This window comes from Cynocephalus volans, chromosome 16 (genome assembly GCF_027409185.1).
Source record: "Cynocephalus volans isolate mCynVol1 chromosome 16, mCynVol1.pri, whole genome shotgun sequence".
Taxonomy (NCBI): Eukaryota; Metazoa; Chordata; class Mammalia; order Dermoptera; family Cynocephalidae; genus Cynocephalus; species Cynocephalus volans.
This window is the reverse complement of record NC_084475.1, coordinates 1,103,246-1,122,565: the sequence shown is the minus strand read 5'-3', so window position 1 is coordinate 1,122,565 and position 19,320 is coordinate 1,103,246. Positions and strand designations below refer to the sequence as shown.

General features: G+C 40.4%; 1 protein-coding gene across 1 annotated transcript; it reads left to right on the top strand.

The window, feature by feature from the left end:
- The first annotated feature begins 4,500 nt into the window (after positions 1-4,500).
- Positions 4,501-17,521, top strand: CCDC43 (coiled-coil domain containing 43). Its single transcript, XM_063080788.1, has 5 exons — positions 4,501-4,737; positions 10,176-10,263; positions 11,745-11,880; positions 13,559-13,617; positions 15,621-17,521. The coding sequence occupies exons 1-5, from the start codon at positions 4,534-4,536 to the stop codon at positions 15,806-15,808; spliced, it is 675 nt and encodes a 224-aa protein (XP_062936858.1). The 5' UTR covers positions 4,501-4,533; the 3' UTR covers positions 15,809-17,521.
- Positions 17,522-19,320: the final 1,799 nt, after the last annotated feature.

Sequence of the window (19,320 nt, the reverse complement as noted above, 5' to 3'; positions counted from 1 at the left end):
CTAATCTATGTCTATCTCGGAGGAATGATCTCCCAAGAGAGGTATGCCTCAGACACAAAATAACCACAGAGGTACTGAAAGAAAGAAGAAAAACAAGTAAGCTTCACTAATACTTAGTAAGCAGATTGACACTGCTGCCCTACCTGGGCCTCTCTGTCAGATATCCTGGATTATGTAAGGCAGGTAAGGTAACTAGAGAAGGGGCAAGGGAGAGCTTCATATTCGGAGGGGTTGTGTGTATATTCTTTCAGTGTCCTGTAGTGTGTTTGCTTTTCAGTGTACATATGTCCAGAAAAATGGATTTACAGATTATGCTATCTGGATTTAATTTTCTTAGCCTCCCAAAGTGAACAAGGGATTTAAGATTCCCGTGAAAAAGCAAGATTATAATTACAAATAACTAGATTTGTATACAAGTGAGCACTCCAAGTACAAACTCTTAGGTTCGATAAACTCCTATCAATGTTGAGAAGGAGTCAACTGGCCAAGGAGTGAGGTCACCTATTTTCAAGGAAAACTCTTGCCATGAAGAGCACATTTTTTTTTTTTTTTTTTTTTTTTTAAAGATGACCGGTAAGGGGATCTTAACCCTTGACTTGGTGTGGTCAGCACCACGCTCACCCAGTGAGCGAACCAGCCATCCGTATATGGGATCCGAACCCGGGGCCTTGGTGTTATCAGCACTGCACTCTCCCGAGTGAGCCACGGGCCGGCCCGAAGAGCACATTTTGAAGCTAGATGTTTGGAAATGTTTTGATCATTAAATGACTTCGTTTCTAATAATGGTGTGTGTGTGTGCTGTCTTTCAAAACAAAACAAAACTCACTGTCTGCATATTTAAAAATCTAGGAAACAATAAATAAATAAATAAAAATATAGGAAACAAAATTTTCTTTGTTTCTTTCTTTTTTTTTTTTTTAAAGATGACCAGTAAGGGGATCTTAACCCTTGACTTGGTGTTATCAGCACCACGCTCTCCCAAGTAAACCATGGGCTGGCCCCTAGGAAACAAAATTTTCTAAGCCATTTAAAAATCTTCCAGGGCAAAGGTTCGGATCCCCAAACCAGCCAGCCTCCAAGGAAGGAGGGAAGGAAGGAAGGGAAGGGGAGAAGGAGGGAAGGAGGGAAGGAGGGAAGGAGGGAAGGAGGAGGAGGTGGGAAGGAGGGAAGGAGGAGGAGGAGGAGAAGAATCTTCCAGAGAAGTATGTCACTGGGTTTTGAACCCATTTGTCAAAAATTTTAAAATGTAAAAATTTCTGATTAGTTTGCAAGAACAACTGATAAACATCAGAGAAAAGAGAAATTTATTAGCTCAATTTCAATAAAAGCCTTGACAGATATGACTGAAAAATGAGTATCTAGCTTTATTAAGTGCAATGATGCAAATTTTTTGAAAAATGGAGAATAACAGATATTCAAACAAGTGGATAGAATATTATAAGAACCCCAGTGTGTCCATCACCCAGCTCCATTTATACCTTCATCCATTGAAGAATCATCTGCAGTCATGACAGCCATGAAAAGCAAGGATTGGAATAAATAGAACTTGGGCTGGCAGATTAGCTCAGTTGGTTAGAGTGGTGCTGATAACACCAAGGTCCTGGGTTGGATTCCTGTACTGGCCAGCCACCAGAAAATAAATATGTAAATAAATAGAACTTAAAACCACACCTTTGGATGGCTGTTATACAAAGTGTTAAGCCAAGGGCCGACCCCGTGGCGCACTCGGGAGAGTGCAGCGCTGGGAGCGCTCCCGCCGCGGGCACGGGCACGGCCGGTCACAAAACAAACAAATAAAAAAAAAACAAACTGTTAAGCCAAAATTTTAAAAAAGTAATGAATACTTAACACTATTGAACTATACATTAAAAAATGGTGAAGATGGTAAATTTTTTATTTTACCACAACACAATTAAAAACAAAAATAAATAAATAGGGGGAGTAATGAAGCATCTTCAACTATACTACTTTCACTAAGGGTTTTTTGTACCACAAATAAATATTTGTAACATTATGTACTTTACTTTTTAATCACCCTTTTTACAGTTCTCTTTTTGTATGTTTTATGATGCACTTACTGATTTGTTTTTTGTTTTTGTTGTTGTTGTTTTTGCTGGCTGGCTGGTACAGGGATCCAAGCCTGGACCTCGGTGTTATCAGTACCACACTCTGAGCTAACTGGCCAGCCCAGACATATTAATTTGGTATAGCAGTTCATACAAATAATTCGTAAGTACTACATATTCATACATTAGGCTGCATGCTGGAAATATTTTTACTGCTAAGAGTATGTGGCAAAAATATGTTTGATGCTCAAAATATGATCTTTTTTTTTTTTTTTTAAGATGACCAGTAAGGGGATCTTAACCCTTGACTTGGTGTGGTCAGCACCATGCTCACCCAGTGAGCGAACCGGCCGTCCCTATATGGGATCCGAACCCGTGGCCTTGGTGTTATCAGCACCACACTCTCCCGAGTGAGCCACGGGCCGGCCCTTAATTCGCATATTTAAAAAATTATTAATGTGGCTGAGCATCTTTTTATAGTACAAAAAGTCACTTTCATTTTTTTTTCTGTAGGCTTCCTGTTTGTCATTTGTCCATTTGAATTTCTTCAACCATGAGCAATTGTTTCTTTTACAATAAAATAGCCACTGAGGATGTTCTTAAGACTTAGAGTCGGGAGAGGCTTCACTCAGTTTTGTGAGGAGCTTGGGGACGCCTTCAAAAACCTTTGTTCATTGTACCAATTTCACTTTCCTGATTTTGATATTGTGCTATAGTTATGTAAGATGTCACTACTGGTGGAAACTGGGCAAAGGTGTGCAGAACTTTATCTGCTAGGTTTGAAACTTCTTGTGTTTGTATTTCTCAAAAAAAAAAAAAAATTCATGATACTTTTCTGGTTTGGGGCTCTGCACTGACTTCAAACTATAATCCTTGAGCCATGATGGCTCCCAAGTCTGTGAACTGACAAAGCCCCACCTGCAAGATTGCCAGTGGATTAGAAGGAACATCTGAGGACTTGAAAAAGAGGTAAGTCTTTTCTGTGCTGACTCTGGCCTCTGACTCCATTAGCGTCACATTCTATCTCAGTGAGCACACAGAAGCCATGGGACTAAAATTCACACTATCTTGTATTTCTACACATGTATTTGTGACATTCACTTGTTATCCATTCATTTACATCATCCCAGTGCTAATACGGGTAGAGAACTCTCTGAAGAGGCCCTTTGTAAGATTACAAGGCCCTTTCCTTTTTTTGTTGTCATCCTCTGAATATCTTCTATTTGAACTTTGTTGCTCAAGCCATTCATGACTCTCTGGAGGCCCCCTAACAAGCCATTGTACACAGTTGCCTGCATCTGCATCTGCCCCGTCTCCTTCCAGCTCTTTTGCCTAAAGAACTCTTATTCATTCTTCAAGAAAGTTCAAACTTCATCTCTGGGGGTTCCTGGATCTCCCACGCCCCCTAGCTTCCAACCCCACTCCAATCTGGACATCCTACTGCATCCATTATACAAAACTCCATTAAAACATGTATCTCAAAATATTGTCATTATTTGCTTAAACATGTCTGTTCCCAATGGACTGAAGACCCTTGAAGACAGATTTTGTGACACTCATTTTTCATTCTAGCCCAGGGTCCGGCGACTCTGCCGGAGGAGCTTTTGCCTCTGCTTAGGCTCCCTCTTGCTGTGACTTTCTCTGCGTTTGTTTCCTTATCTTTAAAATGTGGACAATAAAAACATTTCTTGTCAGAGTTATAGGGAGGATTACAAAAGATAATGCATGAAAAGCTCTTAGCATAGTGCCTCGCAGAGGATAAAGTAGGCTCCTCTTAAATATTCCTGTGTAAGCGTTAAGTGAAAGAAATGACTTGACGGTGCCTGTTCATTTATTGAGCACCTACTGTGATATGCCCTGCACTGCGATAAGTACAGCACGCTAAGTGCTCAGAAGCAACCGCAGAACACTGGAGTGTTGCTAACGCAGACTGCAGGCAATCAGGGAAGGTTTTCGGGAGCTTGCGCTTTGATGGGGGAGGGGCTCGTTAAGGCGAAGGTGGTAGTTGCCGGTCGCGACGACGGACAGTCCCCGCAGAGTCCACAGATTCCGGTTGGAACGCGGTGTGGGAGTGTGTGGCTTAGCGCCCCACGAATGCGTGCGAGAGAGCAGCTCGGCGAGGCAGACGCAAGCGCTGGAAGTGAACTTCGGTTCTAGTCCTGCTTGGTTAGTAGCCGCGTGACTTTGGCCAAGTCACTGAACCTCTCTGAGCTTCCCCCACTGTAAAAAGAGTCTGTTAAGAATATTCACCTGTCAGGGTTCCTGTGAGACCGCGTGGCCGCGAGTACGCCAATACGCGATTTCGAAGCTACAAAAAGCCGTAGCTTGTCACCACAGGTCTGCTGGGCTCTACGTCCGGCGCGCACGGGCGTGGGTTCCCTCTCTGGGCATGCGCGGTGGGGCAGCGGCGCGACCCGGCAGGCACTGCGGTAGACACCCCGGGGGCTGGCAGGACCCTGGCCCCAAGATGGCGGCCCCCAGCGAAGTGGCCGCGGCAACCTCCAGCGGAGGAGATGGCGGGGGCGGCGGTTTTGGATCATGGCTGGACGGACGATTGGAAGCGTTGGGAGTGGACCGAGCCGTTTACGGCACCTACATCCTGGGTGTCCTGCAGGAGGAGGAGGAAGAAGAGAAGCTGGACGCTCTGCATAGTATCCTCTCTGCCTTCCTGGTGAGCAGCCCGGACACATTCCTTCAGCCTCAGGCCGGCATCTGAGGACTCCTTTCATACTTCGCAACCCCCTTCCCCTTCCTGGTGTCCCCGAGGCTCGGTGGTCGCACCTAGGAGAAGTGTACACCTTCTCTGAGCTCTGGGACGCGGGGGAAGGGGATTGCTCCCCAACCAGGTTTGGGGGAACCTGAAGGTTGCAAGTGCAGACAGAGGAATTGCTTTCCCTTATTCCTGGGGACAAGTCCCTCTCAGACGCCTGTGGATGAGCTGGGGAGTGTTCTTCTAAAAGGCGTTGAAATGTCTAAATGGAAGTTTTATCGTAAACATCTAACGACCAATTCCCAACTGTGTACAGTGTTTAGAGGGGGGAATAAAAAGCTCTTGAATGTCTGTGCCCAGGGCTGTCCCATAACAGAAGCCTGCAGGAAGTACCCTCTTGGAGGGAGGAGTCCAAAAAAAGTAAGCTCGCGGTAAAAGTCTTTTTTTGCCTAGGTGGAACTGAGCAAATGTGCTTGATCCTTTACAATATTTAGAAATGTACTAGTCATGGGGGGAGAAGGGGATGAGAGAGATCAGAGCTTTACAGAAGAGAGATAAACTTGGTACTTAGCCTTTTAGAAGCAGATTCAGGAATTCGGAAATGTGTACTTTAAACTGTGTTTACATGGTAAGTCACCACGATGTCCATTTTTCCAACCTTGTCATTTCTTCCACCTTTATCTCCACTTCCCCCACTCCCAATACACACACTTATTAGAAGGATACTACACATTAGAATAGTTACAGGTGATGCCTCTGGCTCTACAACAAATTGTTTCCTTTTAAATTCAACAAGCTCAAAAATAAAATTTACTTGCATCATCACTAAATGTAGAAGCTACAGTTCTCACTGCATTTATGGTTTAGAGAAGATTCTAGAAACCGGACTGCTTCTATGAGAGCCACGTGTCCGTCAAAGACTTTATCCTCTGGCATGGATCACAATGAACAAGTTTGGAAAATAAGCTGATTTATTATCCTCAAAACCAATTTTTAGGTACTACTAAAGAGGATCAAAAGGCAATATGAATATCCATCTATCTATCTATCTATATAGATATAAACGTACCTACGGTTTTTCCCTAGGTTTCCATAGAGTATTGGTTCCAGGACCCCCTCAGATACCAAGATATGCAGATACTCAAGTTTCTTATTATAATGACATAGTATTTGCATATAACCTACTCACATCCTCTCGTATACTTTAAATCATCTCTAGATTACTTGTAATACCTAATATAATGTAAATGGTATATAAATAGTTGTTATATTGTATTGTTTTAAAGTTTGTATTATTTTTTATTGTTGTATTGTTATTTTTTTACTGGTTTTTTAACAAATGGTTTCCATCCACAGTTGGTTGAATTGGTGGATAGGGGGCCTGCAGTCTAGAGGCCCAATTGTATACATACTTTGTTTTTTAAAAGGAGAACAGGGAAGGGTAGAAGGCAGAAAGCATTTTTTCAAGTCCAAAAGTATTTTGCGGAAGCAGGGGCGTGTGCTAGGAAAAAAATTACTTAAACTTGGTATAAGCGCATTTCATTGATTGGGCACATGGTTGAAATATAACACTAGTGCAGCTGTCCCAGATCCTTCTGGCAAGAACCTCTTTGAGTCCCAAAGCCTGCTGTGGGGAGATTGGACTATAAATGGGAAAACCTTTAATACAGCTTGTGAGGCAGCTTGGAAATTCAGTGGAAATAAATACAGTGGAATAAATTCTTTTCTTGGACCCTGACATTGCAGATTGTAGGGGGAAAGAGTAGGAAGCAAGTAATTTAAGTTAGCCTTTACTTCTGGGTGGGAAGTTTCTAAAGATTCCATTAAGAAGTTGTTAAAATAACTTTGGTACTCCTTGGTACTAGCTCCTTGATCAGTCCTTTTCATGGTGTCATTATTTGGAGGTCTGTGTCTGTTGATAAAGGCAGACGTGAGTTTGCCTTAGACTCAACAGTCTCTGTTGAAGTGGCAAAGTTATCTAGAAACAGATTTGGTTCTTTTTATTTGCCTCTTGTTGCATAAACTGCAGAAGACAAAATCATTTTTAAGGGTGGTTTTCCTCTCCTCTGCCTGATTTACATACTGTGTTTAATTTTCTCAAAGTTTCCCAACCTTTTTTATGTAGAAACTGAGCCCAGTCAGAACTGGCCAGGAATTATATGGTGAGGCAGGGGTCCTTTCTGTGAAACAACTGAGAAGTATCTTTACAGAGCAAAAAGGTCCAATGAGTGTGGTGTATATTAAACACATAATTCAAAGTGCTGCTTTCTGTCATTCAGTCAGTCTGGCTGCACATAGTGCAAGAGCCCCTGACAGTTGTACCAAATCCCTTTCTAGGAAAAACAAAAAGCATAGCCAAATCAGTCACCAGATTGGGCTAGAATTTAATATTAAGAATTAAGAAGGGGGCTGGCCAGTTAGCTCAGTTGATTAGAATGCAGCCTTATAACCCCAAGATCATGGGTTCAGTTCTTCATACTGGCCAGCCACCAAAAAAAAAAAAAAGAAGTTTGTTAGCAACAACAATTTGAGGTAAGATTCAAAAATAATAGTATATAGTCACGAGCAAATAACAGTAAACAAAAGCTTTCTATCATCCTTTTCTTTACTCCCTCTCTCCAATAGTACTTGCATTGGTTGATTGATTCATTCATCAAATTTTTATTGATGGATTACTGCATGCCAGGCACTGTCCTAAATGCTTGGGGTATCTCAAGGAACAAAACAGACAAATTCCTGCCCTCATGGGGTTCATTCTAGCAGGGAAAAACATTATGAATAAGTTATATAGTATTTTAGAAAGTGACAAATGCTAGGGAAAAAGGAGCATTGGTAAGAGGATCGGGAGTAGAGTAGAGGAGCAGGTTGCAATTTTAAGTAGGATAGTCAGAGTGCTATATTTTATGGCCGTTGTTCATATACCAACCTTCTAAATTGTAAGTGTCGTGAGGCCAGGCACTATTTTTTAATTCATCTCTTAGCTCTCATCTTAGTGCCTTGAACATAGAAGACACCTTGTGGATGAATAAATGAAGGAGTGGATGAGTTAATTACTTTGCTTTAGGTGAGGAGACTAGGGATATAGAACAACTTTGTTCTCCAGCAGCACCCTTTCTTTTCACCTCTCCACTGTTGCTTTGTGTTGCTTCGCCCCCCATGTATTTGTCATCCCTCCATGGATTTGTCACCCCACTTCCCCTGGGTGACAGAGATGTAAGGATTACTCAAAGCCCATCTCTTCTGAGCAGTGAGAGACCCCGAAGCAGTTAACTTCCCCAGAACCCTCCAGCAAGAGGGATCCCTTCCTTGGGAAATTAACCCAGAATTGGGATTCTCTTCCTGCATTTATTTTCCAGACCAGGAAGTTACAGGAAGAGAATATAGATGGGGGTATAGTTTAGCAATATAGGCTGGTAACTTTCAGTGAAACAAGCCAGATGACATTCCAGTAAGGCAGTTAAGTGGTCCTATCAACACAAGCTTGATCTTAGCAAACATTCCTTCTCACAGCAGTTTCTCAGTATCTTTACATAACAATCAGTAACCTGTCTGTCCTTGAGCCAGCAACCTTGCTGTGCCACAAATCTTTATCTTACACCAGAGACTTATAACCTGAGGAAAATTTCCAGTCCTCCGCAAGGTCAGTATTTGAAACTGCAAGGCTTTGGAAAGCCAGGCCCTGTGAAGTACATATGCTTTATAGTATATTCCACCCTCCACTCCTTTTCTTGTCTTTTTTTCTTTTCTTTTTCCTGCTGGGTGGCTCATGAACTATTGGTACTCTGGACCAAAGAAGTTCTGTGTGTCTAGCATGTATGCTGAAATGATGCAAGGTAGAAGAAGGAATTCTTGGTTGGGTACAAAATAAAGATATCCACAATAAGTCTGTGTTCTGACTCTTCTCTTTGGGAAATGATATAATATGGTTAAGAACATGGGCTTTGAGCTGGACTGCTTGGGTTCAGATCCTGTTTAATTAATTCATTATTAGTTGTATGACTTTGGGCAAGTTTTTTTAACCTTTGTGCTTTGTTTTCCTCATAGATAAACTGAGAATAGTGATAGTACTTCATGGGATTGTTTTAAGAATTGAGAATTCTCATGTAAAGTTTTTAGAATAGTGCCTGACACATGGTAAACACTTAGTAAATGTGAACTCTGACACCTTGCCCTGAGGTATAGAATATGAAGGTGGTGAAAGCAGCCATAATGAAGATGGAGGGAAATGCCCATATTTGTTCAATGCTTATTCCTTGCCAAGTAGTGTAGCCGCTTTATACACGTTTCGTTTATCTTCATTAAAATCCTGGGTAGGGCTGGCCTGTGACGCACTTGGGAGAGTGTGGTGCTGATAACACCAAGGCCACAGGTTCGGATCCCTATATAGGGATGGCTGGTTGGCTCACTTGGGAGAGCGGGGTGCTGACAACACCAAGTCAAGGGTTAAGATCCTCTTACCGGTCATCTTTTTAAAAAATTAAAAAAAACAAATCCTGGGTAGATGTGAAGGTCAAAAGTTAGGAAACTTGCTCATAGATCTGGGATTTGAATTTAAGTGTGCCTGACATGAAAGCCAGTGTCGTTTTTGTTATACCATGTTAAGGAATGTTGTAGAATATGCATCCCAAACAGAGGCATGTTTGGATAGGAGACTGTCTGCTCATTTATTTCTTCTATATTATGTGTCAACAAGCTCATGGTTATGTTCCAGCATGAAAGTTGGTAAACCTTGGAGAATATTCTGAATTGAATTTATCAGCCTAGGAAGATTTCACAGAGGAGCATTTTGATTTAGGCGACATTCTTTTGTTCCAAAAGAATGAGGTGGGTGGGTGGATGGGGAAAGGGGAGATGTTAATCAAAGGGAATAACATTTTAGTTAGACAGGAGGAATAAGTTTTAGTCATTTTCTACACATAATGATGACTGTAGTAATAATATATATTTCAAAATTGCTAAAAGAGTAGATTTTAAATGTGTTCGCCACACAAAAAATGATAAGCATGTGAGGTGATGGATTTGTTAATTACCTTGATTTAATCATTCCACATGTAAATATATGTCAAAACATCACACTGTACCCCACAAATATATAATATTTATAATTACTGCCTCTCAATTAAAAATAAAATATCTCTAAAAAAGAGATTAAGTTAGTGGATATCTTTTCCTGGAACTTGGCAGGATGGAGTGGGCTCTCTTGACCTAGCAGATTCCGGGACATACACAGAGGATTACTTCTGTGCCTAGAACCTCAGAAGAAAAACATACTCTCTATTCTGTGGCTTGCTTCCCATCTCTGGCAGAGAGAGCTGTGTCCTCTGCATAGACCTTTTTTTAAGCTGCTATTGTTTTTGAGTGCTCTCCCAGGAAATTAATTGGTTTACTTTTCCAACTAGGAAGAAGATTCTCTCCTTAATATCTGCAAGGAGATTGTGGAGCGATGGTCAGAAACTCAGAATGTTGTCACCAACGTGAAAAAAGAAGGTAGAGTTGTAGTTTTTATGTCTAATGTCGAGTGCCTTTTCCATCAGCCTTTACTGTAAAGCTGTTACGGAGACAGTTTTTTATTTTCTTCTTTGGATACTTTTTTTCTCTAAGATAATTACACTGGCAGATACCCAGCACCTTGCTTTAATTTTTTACTGAATATTGTTCTTTTTTTCCCTCCTTTTGCATTTTTCCATTTCAACTGACAACAGTTATGTTCATTGTGGTTTTTACCTTTTTCTTTTTCATCCTCTTTCTACTGCCCCTTGTAGGTTTGCATTGCAGATTTAGGGTCAGCTGTACTTTTTCCATCTCCCACCTTTTTCATGTTTTAATTCATAGCACAAATTATGGTTGGGATTTTGCTTTATTCAGCTTAACACTTCACCCTTTAAAATGGAAGAGAAATGGGCTAATATACTCACCCTTAGGATGGTAAATTAGATGCAGAAAACACAAATCATAAGAGACAAACTTGGAAAGAAACTATTCTAAGCTATCTGTGCTATTGGTTCTAACTCTTGGCTATCTATTAGAATCATTTGACGTACTTGGAAAAAAAAAAATGCCAGTGCCTGGGTCACGCCATTTAGCGATTATATAAACATCTTTGGGGTTGGGGCCTAGGCATTGGCAATTTTTTAAAAGCTCCCCTAGACAATGTGCAGCCAGGTGTGAGAACCACTACTCTACACCATTGCTTCCTTTCCTTGAGAATGGCAAACTTAATAGTTGATTTTATTTTAAAATATAGCAAAATAATCTAAGAATTTTACCTGGCATTACTATAAACATAAAAGGGACGAGCTTAAGTTGATTCTAGCTTCCTTCTTAGGTTTCTGAGATGAGAGGAGAAAGTTGCATGTATGGAAGCTTAATTTTCTGTGGTTCTTTTTTTGTTTGTTTTTTGCAGCTGACTGATATGGGGATTCAAACCTTTGACCTTGGTTTTATAACACTGAACTCTAATCAACTGAGCTAATTGGCCAGCCCCAATTTTTTTTTTTTTAGAGATGACTGGTAAGGGGATCTTAACCCTTGACTTGGTGTTGTCAGCACCACGCTCACCCAGTGAGCTAACCAGCCATCTCTATATGGGATCCGAACCCATGGCCTTGGTGTTATCAGCACTGCACTCTCCTGAGTGAGCCACAGGCTGGCCCAAGCCCAGCCCCAATTTTTTGTCATTCTAATGCAATGCTTTTCAAACATTTTTTTAAAACAGGAGCAGTTTAATATATGACAAGTAAGATCAGGGCTGCTGACTGGAGGTGGGTACAAGACGTAAAGCCTGGCTTGCATAGACTTTTCTTGCCTTTCTCATTGGTCCCTGAGGCACATCCTTTGTACCTCAGGGCTCTAAGGAGTCAGCAGGTGCCAGTGTCTTTAGTACAAATGCTGCCTGGGTGGACTAGTGGTTCATTGAGCTTGTTTTCTCTCATACAACCTTGTTGTCCCTCACTTCTACCACCTCCCAGATGAGGTACAGGCCATTGCTACCCTAATTGAGAAGCAGGCACAGATCGTAGTGAAGCCCAGGATGGTGTCAGAAGAGGAGAAGCAGAGAAAAGCAGCCCTCCTGGCCCAGTATGCTGATGTGACAGATGAAGAGGAATATCCTTTCTGGAGTTTTGGCACTATTCCCTGAGGCTCAAGCCAGAAATGTTTGCTGGTTTACCATGACCTCTGGGAACTTGCCAGTACCCTTCTATACAAGTTTAATTTTTTCCTCTAAAATGGCAGTGATCTATGGCGCTTTGTGGGTATGAGGAATGATGTTGGAATAGTTGAACTGGACTTAATTTTTCAACACATAATCAATATATTCCTGAAAACTTCAGTGTAAAACAAATAATGCCTTAATGCACCATTTATATTGTGCTTTCAGAAAATAAGAGATAGCTGTGATTCCTTATATTTGTACAAGGGCACTTCAAAAAGTTCATGGAAAAAACAGAATTAAAAGACAATATGAATCTTTCCATGCACTTTTCTGTATTGTGTAGTGTCATATGAATAATCCATCTTTATATTCTTTTCTAGTCAATAAGGAAATTGAAGAACTAAGAGACAAGTGGGTGATCAGAGACACTCAGAGAATTAGTGGCAAAACCAGGACTAGAACCTCTAAAATTTTGGGTGAAGGATTCCCTAAATTTGGAGCAGTTTCATTTGGATCTTTTCTTTTTTATGTGACTGCATATGAGAGGTCTTCAAAAAGTTCATGGAAAGATTCACATTATAAAAAAAAAAAATTCATATTATCTTTTCATTGTATTTTTCCAAACTTTTTTTTTTTTTTTTTTTTTTTAAATAAGATGACTGGTAAGGGGATCTCAACCCTTGGCTTGGTGTTGTCAGCACCAGGCTCAGCCAGTGAGTAACCGGCCATCCCTATATAGGATCCGAACCCGGGGCCTTGGTGTTATCAGCACCGCACTCTCCCGAGTGAGCCACAGGCCGGCCTTCCACAAACTTTTTGAAGTACTCTCGTAGTTAAGAGTAATGCTGAACCCCCAAACAGCACCAGAATAAATCTGAAATTTGATTTCTGTGCAAAAAGAAAGTGTTGCAGGTAGGGGCAGATTTCGTTCCTTGTGAATTTGAAATTTATTTAGGAAATGTTTAGTTTACTGAGCCTACTTGAATGAACTATATGGCATATTATGCAGTGGACGTCATACCAGAAATGTCAGGTGGTCTAATCACTAGTTCAGGAAATAATTCTTGGGCTCTTTGGGGACATTTTCTCTTCTAGTTTTTCCTCATGACTTTTCTTGCCAGGGTTGGTAAGAGTTATAGTTTCAGTTACAAAAATCTCAGTTCTTGGGCTAGAAAAGAACTTTTAAAGCAGTGATTCTCTTGTAAGACTTGTTAAAACACAGATTGCTGGGCTTTACCCCAGAGTTTCTGGTTAAATGGGTTGCAGTGGGGCCCAAGGATGTTGCATTTCTGATAAGTTCCCAGGCGGTTCTGGGAACCATACTTTGAGAACTACTGCTTTAGAGGTCATCTGGCCATCCACTGGCTTCCGGCTTATGTGGCAGTCTACCCAGATCAACTTAAGTTTCTTTTAGCCTCCAAGAAAAGTATCTTACAAAAGCTCTGAACAATCTTCCCCTAAGTTGCGATTTCCAGAGATGAATATCCTGGGTTTACCGTCACATCCCTGAAAATGTCTTCCTCCATTCAGCATGCTTTTTCTACTCACCAATCTATTGAATGTTCTCTAACATTGGGTTGGGACATGCCAACCTTTGTTTTCCACACAATTTTCCTTAACATCATTCACTGAAGCTGATGAGAAGGATGATTTGGGTGCATCCACAATGAACATTGGTTCTGACAAATGTATCCTTCTCTGTGTCCATCCACATCTGTTTCTCTGTACAATCCTCTTGAGGACCAGTTTTTATTTTGTTGTAGTTGCTGGGGATTCCCTTTACCTCCAGGAAGTCATGTTATGCCTGCATTGGGAGCCCCATTCCTAGGACAGCCCTAGATAGTCAATTTACCAAGAGCTTTCCTCAAAGAAAATACATTAACAAGTACAGTAAAGGGATTTGGGCCGGCCCGTGGCTCACTCGGGAGAGTGCGGTGCTGATAACACCAAGGCCACGGGTTCGGATCCCATATAGGGATGGCTGGTTCGCTCACTGGGTGAGCGTGGTGCTGACAACACCAAGTCAAGGGTTAAGATCCCCTTACTGGTCATCTTTTTTTTTTTTTTTTTTTTTTATAAGATGACCGGTAAGGGGATTTTAACCCTTGACTTGGTGTGGTCAGCACCACGCTCACCCAGTGAGCGAACCGGCCATCCGTATATGGGATCCGAACCCGGGGCCTTGGTGTTATCAGCACCGCACTCTCCCGAGTGAGCCACGGGCCGGCCCCTACTGGTCATCTTTTAAAAAAAAAAAAAAAAAAACAAGTACAGTAAAGGGATTAGCTTGGAGGTAGGATCTCTAAGAGAAAATAAGAATCTATGCTGCCTGTGTATAGCTCTGGGTTGCCCAGGACTGTGGAAACAAAGTAATATTGAAATTTTGTCTTTCTCCTCAAAACCTCATAATTTGTTATAAAGAGAAAATAAACACTGAATACTTTAAGCTCAAAATAGGGATATATTGAAACATATGTGCTCAGGAAGGTCCCTACCAACAGAATCACTTACAAGAAGTTTCCCTAGAGAAAGTGAATTTAGAAATTCACTTTAAAGGTGAGGAGTGTGGTGGATTACTGGAGAAGGGGAGGTTATTTCAGGGAGAATCATTTATTTTGAAGCACTAAAATAGAAAAAAGTCATGTTTTAAGAGAGGGGCTTGTCTGGTATTAATGGGTTTTGTTTTTATTTTTTATTCTTTATTTTTTTAAAGATGACCAGTAAGGGGATCTTACCCTTGACTTGGTGTTGTCTGCACCACGCTTAGCCAGTGAGCATACTGGCCATCCCTATATAGGATCTGAACCCATGGCCTTGGTGTTATCAGCACCGCAGTCTCCTGAGTGAGCCAAGGGGCCAGCCCATGGGTTTTGTTTTTAAAGCCTTAAGAAATGAGGGGTAGGGGCCGGCCTGTGGCTCACTCGGGAGAGTGCGGTGCTGATAACACCAAGGCCACGGGTTCGGATCCCATATAGGGATGGCCAGTTTGCTCACTGGGTGAGCGTGGTGCTGACAACACCAAGTCAAGGGTTAAGATCCCCTTACTGGTCATCTTTTTTAAAAAAAAAAAAAAAAAAAAAAGAAATGAGGGGTAAAGTTTGGAGCTAGGTATTTTCTGTTAAACTTATTTCATATCATTTATAAATTCAATGTTTATGGTTATTAGAACATGGTTTTCACTTAAGCTTTAGTAGTCTAGGAAAAAAGGAAAATTGATAATATTTAACAAGGTTAAATATTTAATTCTTCTTCAAGCATTTTTTTTTTTTTTTTTAGCAGCTGGCTGGTATGTCTTCAAGCATTTTAATAGTGCCAAGTACATAAACATTTTGACAGTTACATTAATACTTCATTCACCAAAACTAGCCTAGATACTCCAATGGTATTCTGCCATTGAATGATGTAAGTACTTAGTCTAGAATGAAATTTCATTTTGATAAAGTATTTTAAAATTCAGACTTAGATAAATCTGAATGAGATTTTTTATTCTTAGGGACATTTTAAAACTTTTGCAGTGGTAGCTTTTGGACTTCCCTTTAGACTAAAACATAAGGACTTTTTTTTTTTTAAGACCAGGAAGAGGCAGGAGCATTCAGGACTCAACCATATGCACATGACAGCCAGAATGAGAAAAGAAAGCAGTGGTTGTGACCTGTGTGACCTGTACCCTAATCCCTTAACTCACCTGTAGCTCTCTTCCGAAACACCAATGTGGAAGACGTCCTCAGTGCCCGAAAACTGGAACGAGACTCGCTTCGGGATGAGTCCCAAAGGAAGAAGGAGCAGGACAAGTTGCAAAGGGAGAGGGACAAACTAGCCAGGCAGGAGCGCAAGGAAAAGGAAAAGAAAAGGACACAGAGAGGGGAGCGAAAGCGATAACCTTGGCCCACTCTATTCTTCTCCCCCGTGAACTTGATCGAAGGAACTGGTCGTGCAGTGTGTATTTAAGAGAAGTGAGATAATGTTGTGAAGTGGTTTCCCAAGGCATTTTCCCTTTGTTTACATGGTTAAAAAGAAGATCACAGTCACTTCTAATTAGAAAATGTGCCATGTTTCAGTGGTGTGGGCCATCAGATTATTATAGTTGCTGTCTTTACCAATGATCTGGAATAGGGGCAGTCATAGTTTAATATTGAAGTCCTGTGCTCTTTTTGGTCACTTTAAAAAGTCTTCCCTCACCTTGGATAAATTGCAGGAGGATTCAGAAAGCTAACAGTCAGTTTTAATCCTGAAGGAGCAGAAACATGATCCCTCCTTCCCCAAGATGAAATGTGGGAATGCAAATTGCTTTAGAGGCAGTATTCACCCCTAAATATAGTATTGGTTTATGGCTGAAATAGAAAGCTAATGAAGAGTCCTTCCTGGATTCAGATTTTATGTTACATTGTAGCAAACTAGGAAAATGGGAAGAAATTATTTGGGAGGTGTTCCAGATCTGAGAATGTTTTTTAAAGAAAAGTTTCAGCTTATGGGAAGGAAAGAAGTATCTTTTAAAATAGAGATAGTCACATATTTTTCCTCATCTAGGTTGTGACTTTAAGAAGGATGTGTCACTGTTGTATACAAGGATATAATTATTAGCTAGATTCATTTTTTATAATCATGAATCCTCTTGAGTGCTTGTAGAGATTTTAATCCTGATTTGCCCTAAAACATTGGAGAATTAAGACCTGATAATTCCTGGTTTAGAGAAACCGGAGGAATCGTACTTTTAGAGAAGAAACACTGGAAATCTCTGCTAACATAAAGATATTTAAAAGTGTACATAGTAGGTGCTCAACAAATTTATTAAATGAGTGAATGAATGGAAAAACTGTATGGGAGAGTCAAAAGTGACCAGGAACTCTCCATTTCTACTTTTGCCACAAGACCATTCAATTGTAAATAAGGCCCTTTTCTATTGACTTTTAGGCATCAGACTGTCTAGAAGTCTGAAGAAAGCAATTTCTCTGACAAGATAGAAAGTAGATATTTTATACCAGGGGTTGGCAAACTACTGCCCACAGGCCAAATTTGGTCCAGTCTGTTTTTGTATGGTATAAACAAAAATGGTTTTTACATTTTTAAAGGGTTATAAAAGAAAAACTATGTGACAGAGACCATATGTGGCCTGTAAAACCTAAAATATTTATATCTGGCCCTATGGAGAAAAAGTTTGCCAACCTCTGTTTTATACTATTAACTATGAGATTAACAAAAAACTCTTACCTTTGTGCAGAAGGTTAAAAAAAAAAAAGCATGGTAAAGGAAAAGGAGATGAGTTACCTTTTCATACACTCCTATAACCATGGCATTGCAAAAAAAAAAAAAAAAACCCAAAACAACCTTTTAAAAAAATAAACTTTATTTAAATCACTACCTTCTGACTTATTTCAATTTCTTCCAGCTACCCATGGAAATGAATTGTGTGGATAGCCACTTAGGAATGTACTTATTTTTATTGTATGCTTTGTTTTGGTTAGCCCTATAACCTATTTTCTACAATAGAACCTCTCTTTCCTGGAACCTATAAATTCTCTTTCTTAATTTTCCTTTCTGTGAAGTAGGGATCAGATCAGAAAGATTGCCTTGGTTTTTTAGAACATCAGTAAATTGGGGGGGGAGGGAGAAGGGAGGGAGGTTTTGGTGATGGGGAGCAATAATCAGCCACAATGTATATCGACAAAATAAAATTAAAATAAATAAATAAATAAATAAATAAAAAATAAAAATAAAAATAAAAAATAAAAATAAATAAATAAATAAATAAATAAATAAATAAATAAATAAATAAAAGAAAAAAAAAAAAGAACATCAGTAAATTGGCTTTGAAGTCATTTGAAGTACTACTAGTAGAGTTTTAGTCCTTTATGTGGTGGTAGCAATAGGCTGTGGCTACAGATAGGATATGATAGAGCCAATATTAATTTAGTAACCCTTATTTTGGGATTTTGGTTTGTTCTTACCTTGATTTTGGTCTCTGAAGAAGTCAGGTTGTATCCATGGATCGTGGAAGGCTAGGTAGTTTCAATTTGTTAGTAGTCAATTCTTTCTTCTGGGACTCTATTATGTATGTCATATAATACATATGCAAACTAGTGCTTAAGCAGAAAAAAAGGATCAGCTCTTTAGGCTTGTAGTAATGTTATCCACTTAACTCAGGTGCTAATAAATCCTTTACATCTAAAGTGTTTAATATTGCAAAGGCAGATTTTAAGCAACCATATCTTTTATGGTAAGACTGAGTTTTAGGCCAAATTTGAGATTTCAGTCATAACATTAATTCACAACCCTCTAAAACTTTGTAGTAGCAGACAATTTAAGTGGGAGGAACACTGATATAATAATTCAAGGTAATTTTCAAGTACCTTTACATAAATTGCTTTTACCATTTAAAAAAATGAGTACACCAAATTCTTTTGGATTAGAAATGATGGGAGCATCAGTTTTACCATTTTCTCTGCGAATTTTGTATAATTCATAACGTTTTCGTAGGTTGTAGTTCAGGAGAATTATATAAAAACCATCCATTAGAAGGTATACCATAGAAAGGGACAACCAACTAATTTAAGAATTATCTACTGGGTGACGTGTGATTAACAAAATTTCAAAGAATTGTTTTTTATGTGTTTGGTTTCTGTTAAGGAACTGGTGTTTCATTTCTGACCACTGTTATATAAAAGCTTCCCCAGAATATTTCTGGTTTGTCTGGATTAGCATAAAAACAGCAAAAATTTCATCTTTGAAGGCGGTCAGGTTAGATCCTGAAGGAAGTGTTTTTCTTTTTTCTTTTCAAGCTAGCCGCAGTATAGGGAAAATACAGCCAAAAAGTCAAGTTAAGAAACAAGGGGAACAGAGTCAAACAGGATATCTGTGGTTATGCACCTGGGCCCCGGCCCGAGGCAAAGGGCGGATAGTTCCCAGAAATAGACAAGTCAGTTAAAGTTTCAAGAGTGCCCCTCAGCTGTTTCAAGGACTCCCACTTGACCGAAGTTCACCCCTGGCTTGATTTAAACTAACCAATTACCTTGCTTCTCGCTTCTGTACCCGCGCTTTTTGCTATAAAAAGGACCCAGGAGCTCTACTCGGCGCGCCAGTCTTCCAAAAGACTGAGTCGCCCGGGTACCCGTGTGATCAATAAACCTCTTGCTGTTTGCATCCGTCCTCGTGGTCTCGCTGTTCCTTGGGAGGGTCTCCCTGAACTGACTGACTACCCACTTTGGGAGTCTTTCATTTGGGGGCTCGTCCGGGATCGGAGACCCCCACCCAGGGACCACCGACCCACCAACGGGAGGTAAGCTGGCCAGCAGTCGTTCTGTGTCTCGTTTCTGTGTCTCGTCTCTGTGTCTGACTCAGTGATTTCGACTGTCTTTCTGAGTGCGCGCATTTTGGTTTCAGTTTGTTCCGGGTTA

What these genes read in the sequence shown, in the direction of transcription:
- CCDC43 (XM_063080788.1), top strand. Translation starts at nt 4,534, where the DNA reads ATGGCGGCCCCCAGCGAAGTGGCCGCGGCAACCTCCAGCGGAGGAGAT. An exon ending in CACCAACGTGAAAAAAGAAG is followed by an intron (nt 10,264 to 11,744) that starts GTAGAGTTGTAG and finishes ACCACCTCCCAG; the next exon opens with ATGAGGTACAGGCCATTGCT. An exon ending in GATGTGACAGATGAAGAGGA is followed by an intron (nt 11,881 to 13,558) that starts ATATCCTTTCTG and finishes AACATCATTCAC; the next exon opens with TGAAGCTGATGAGAAGGATG.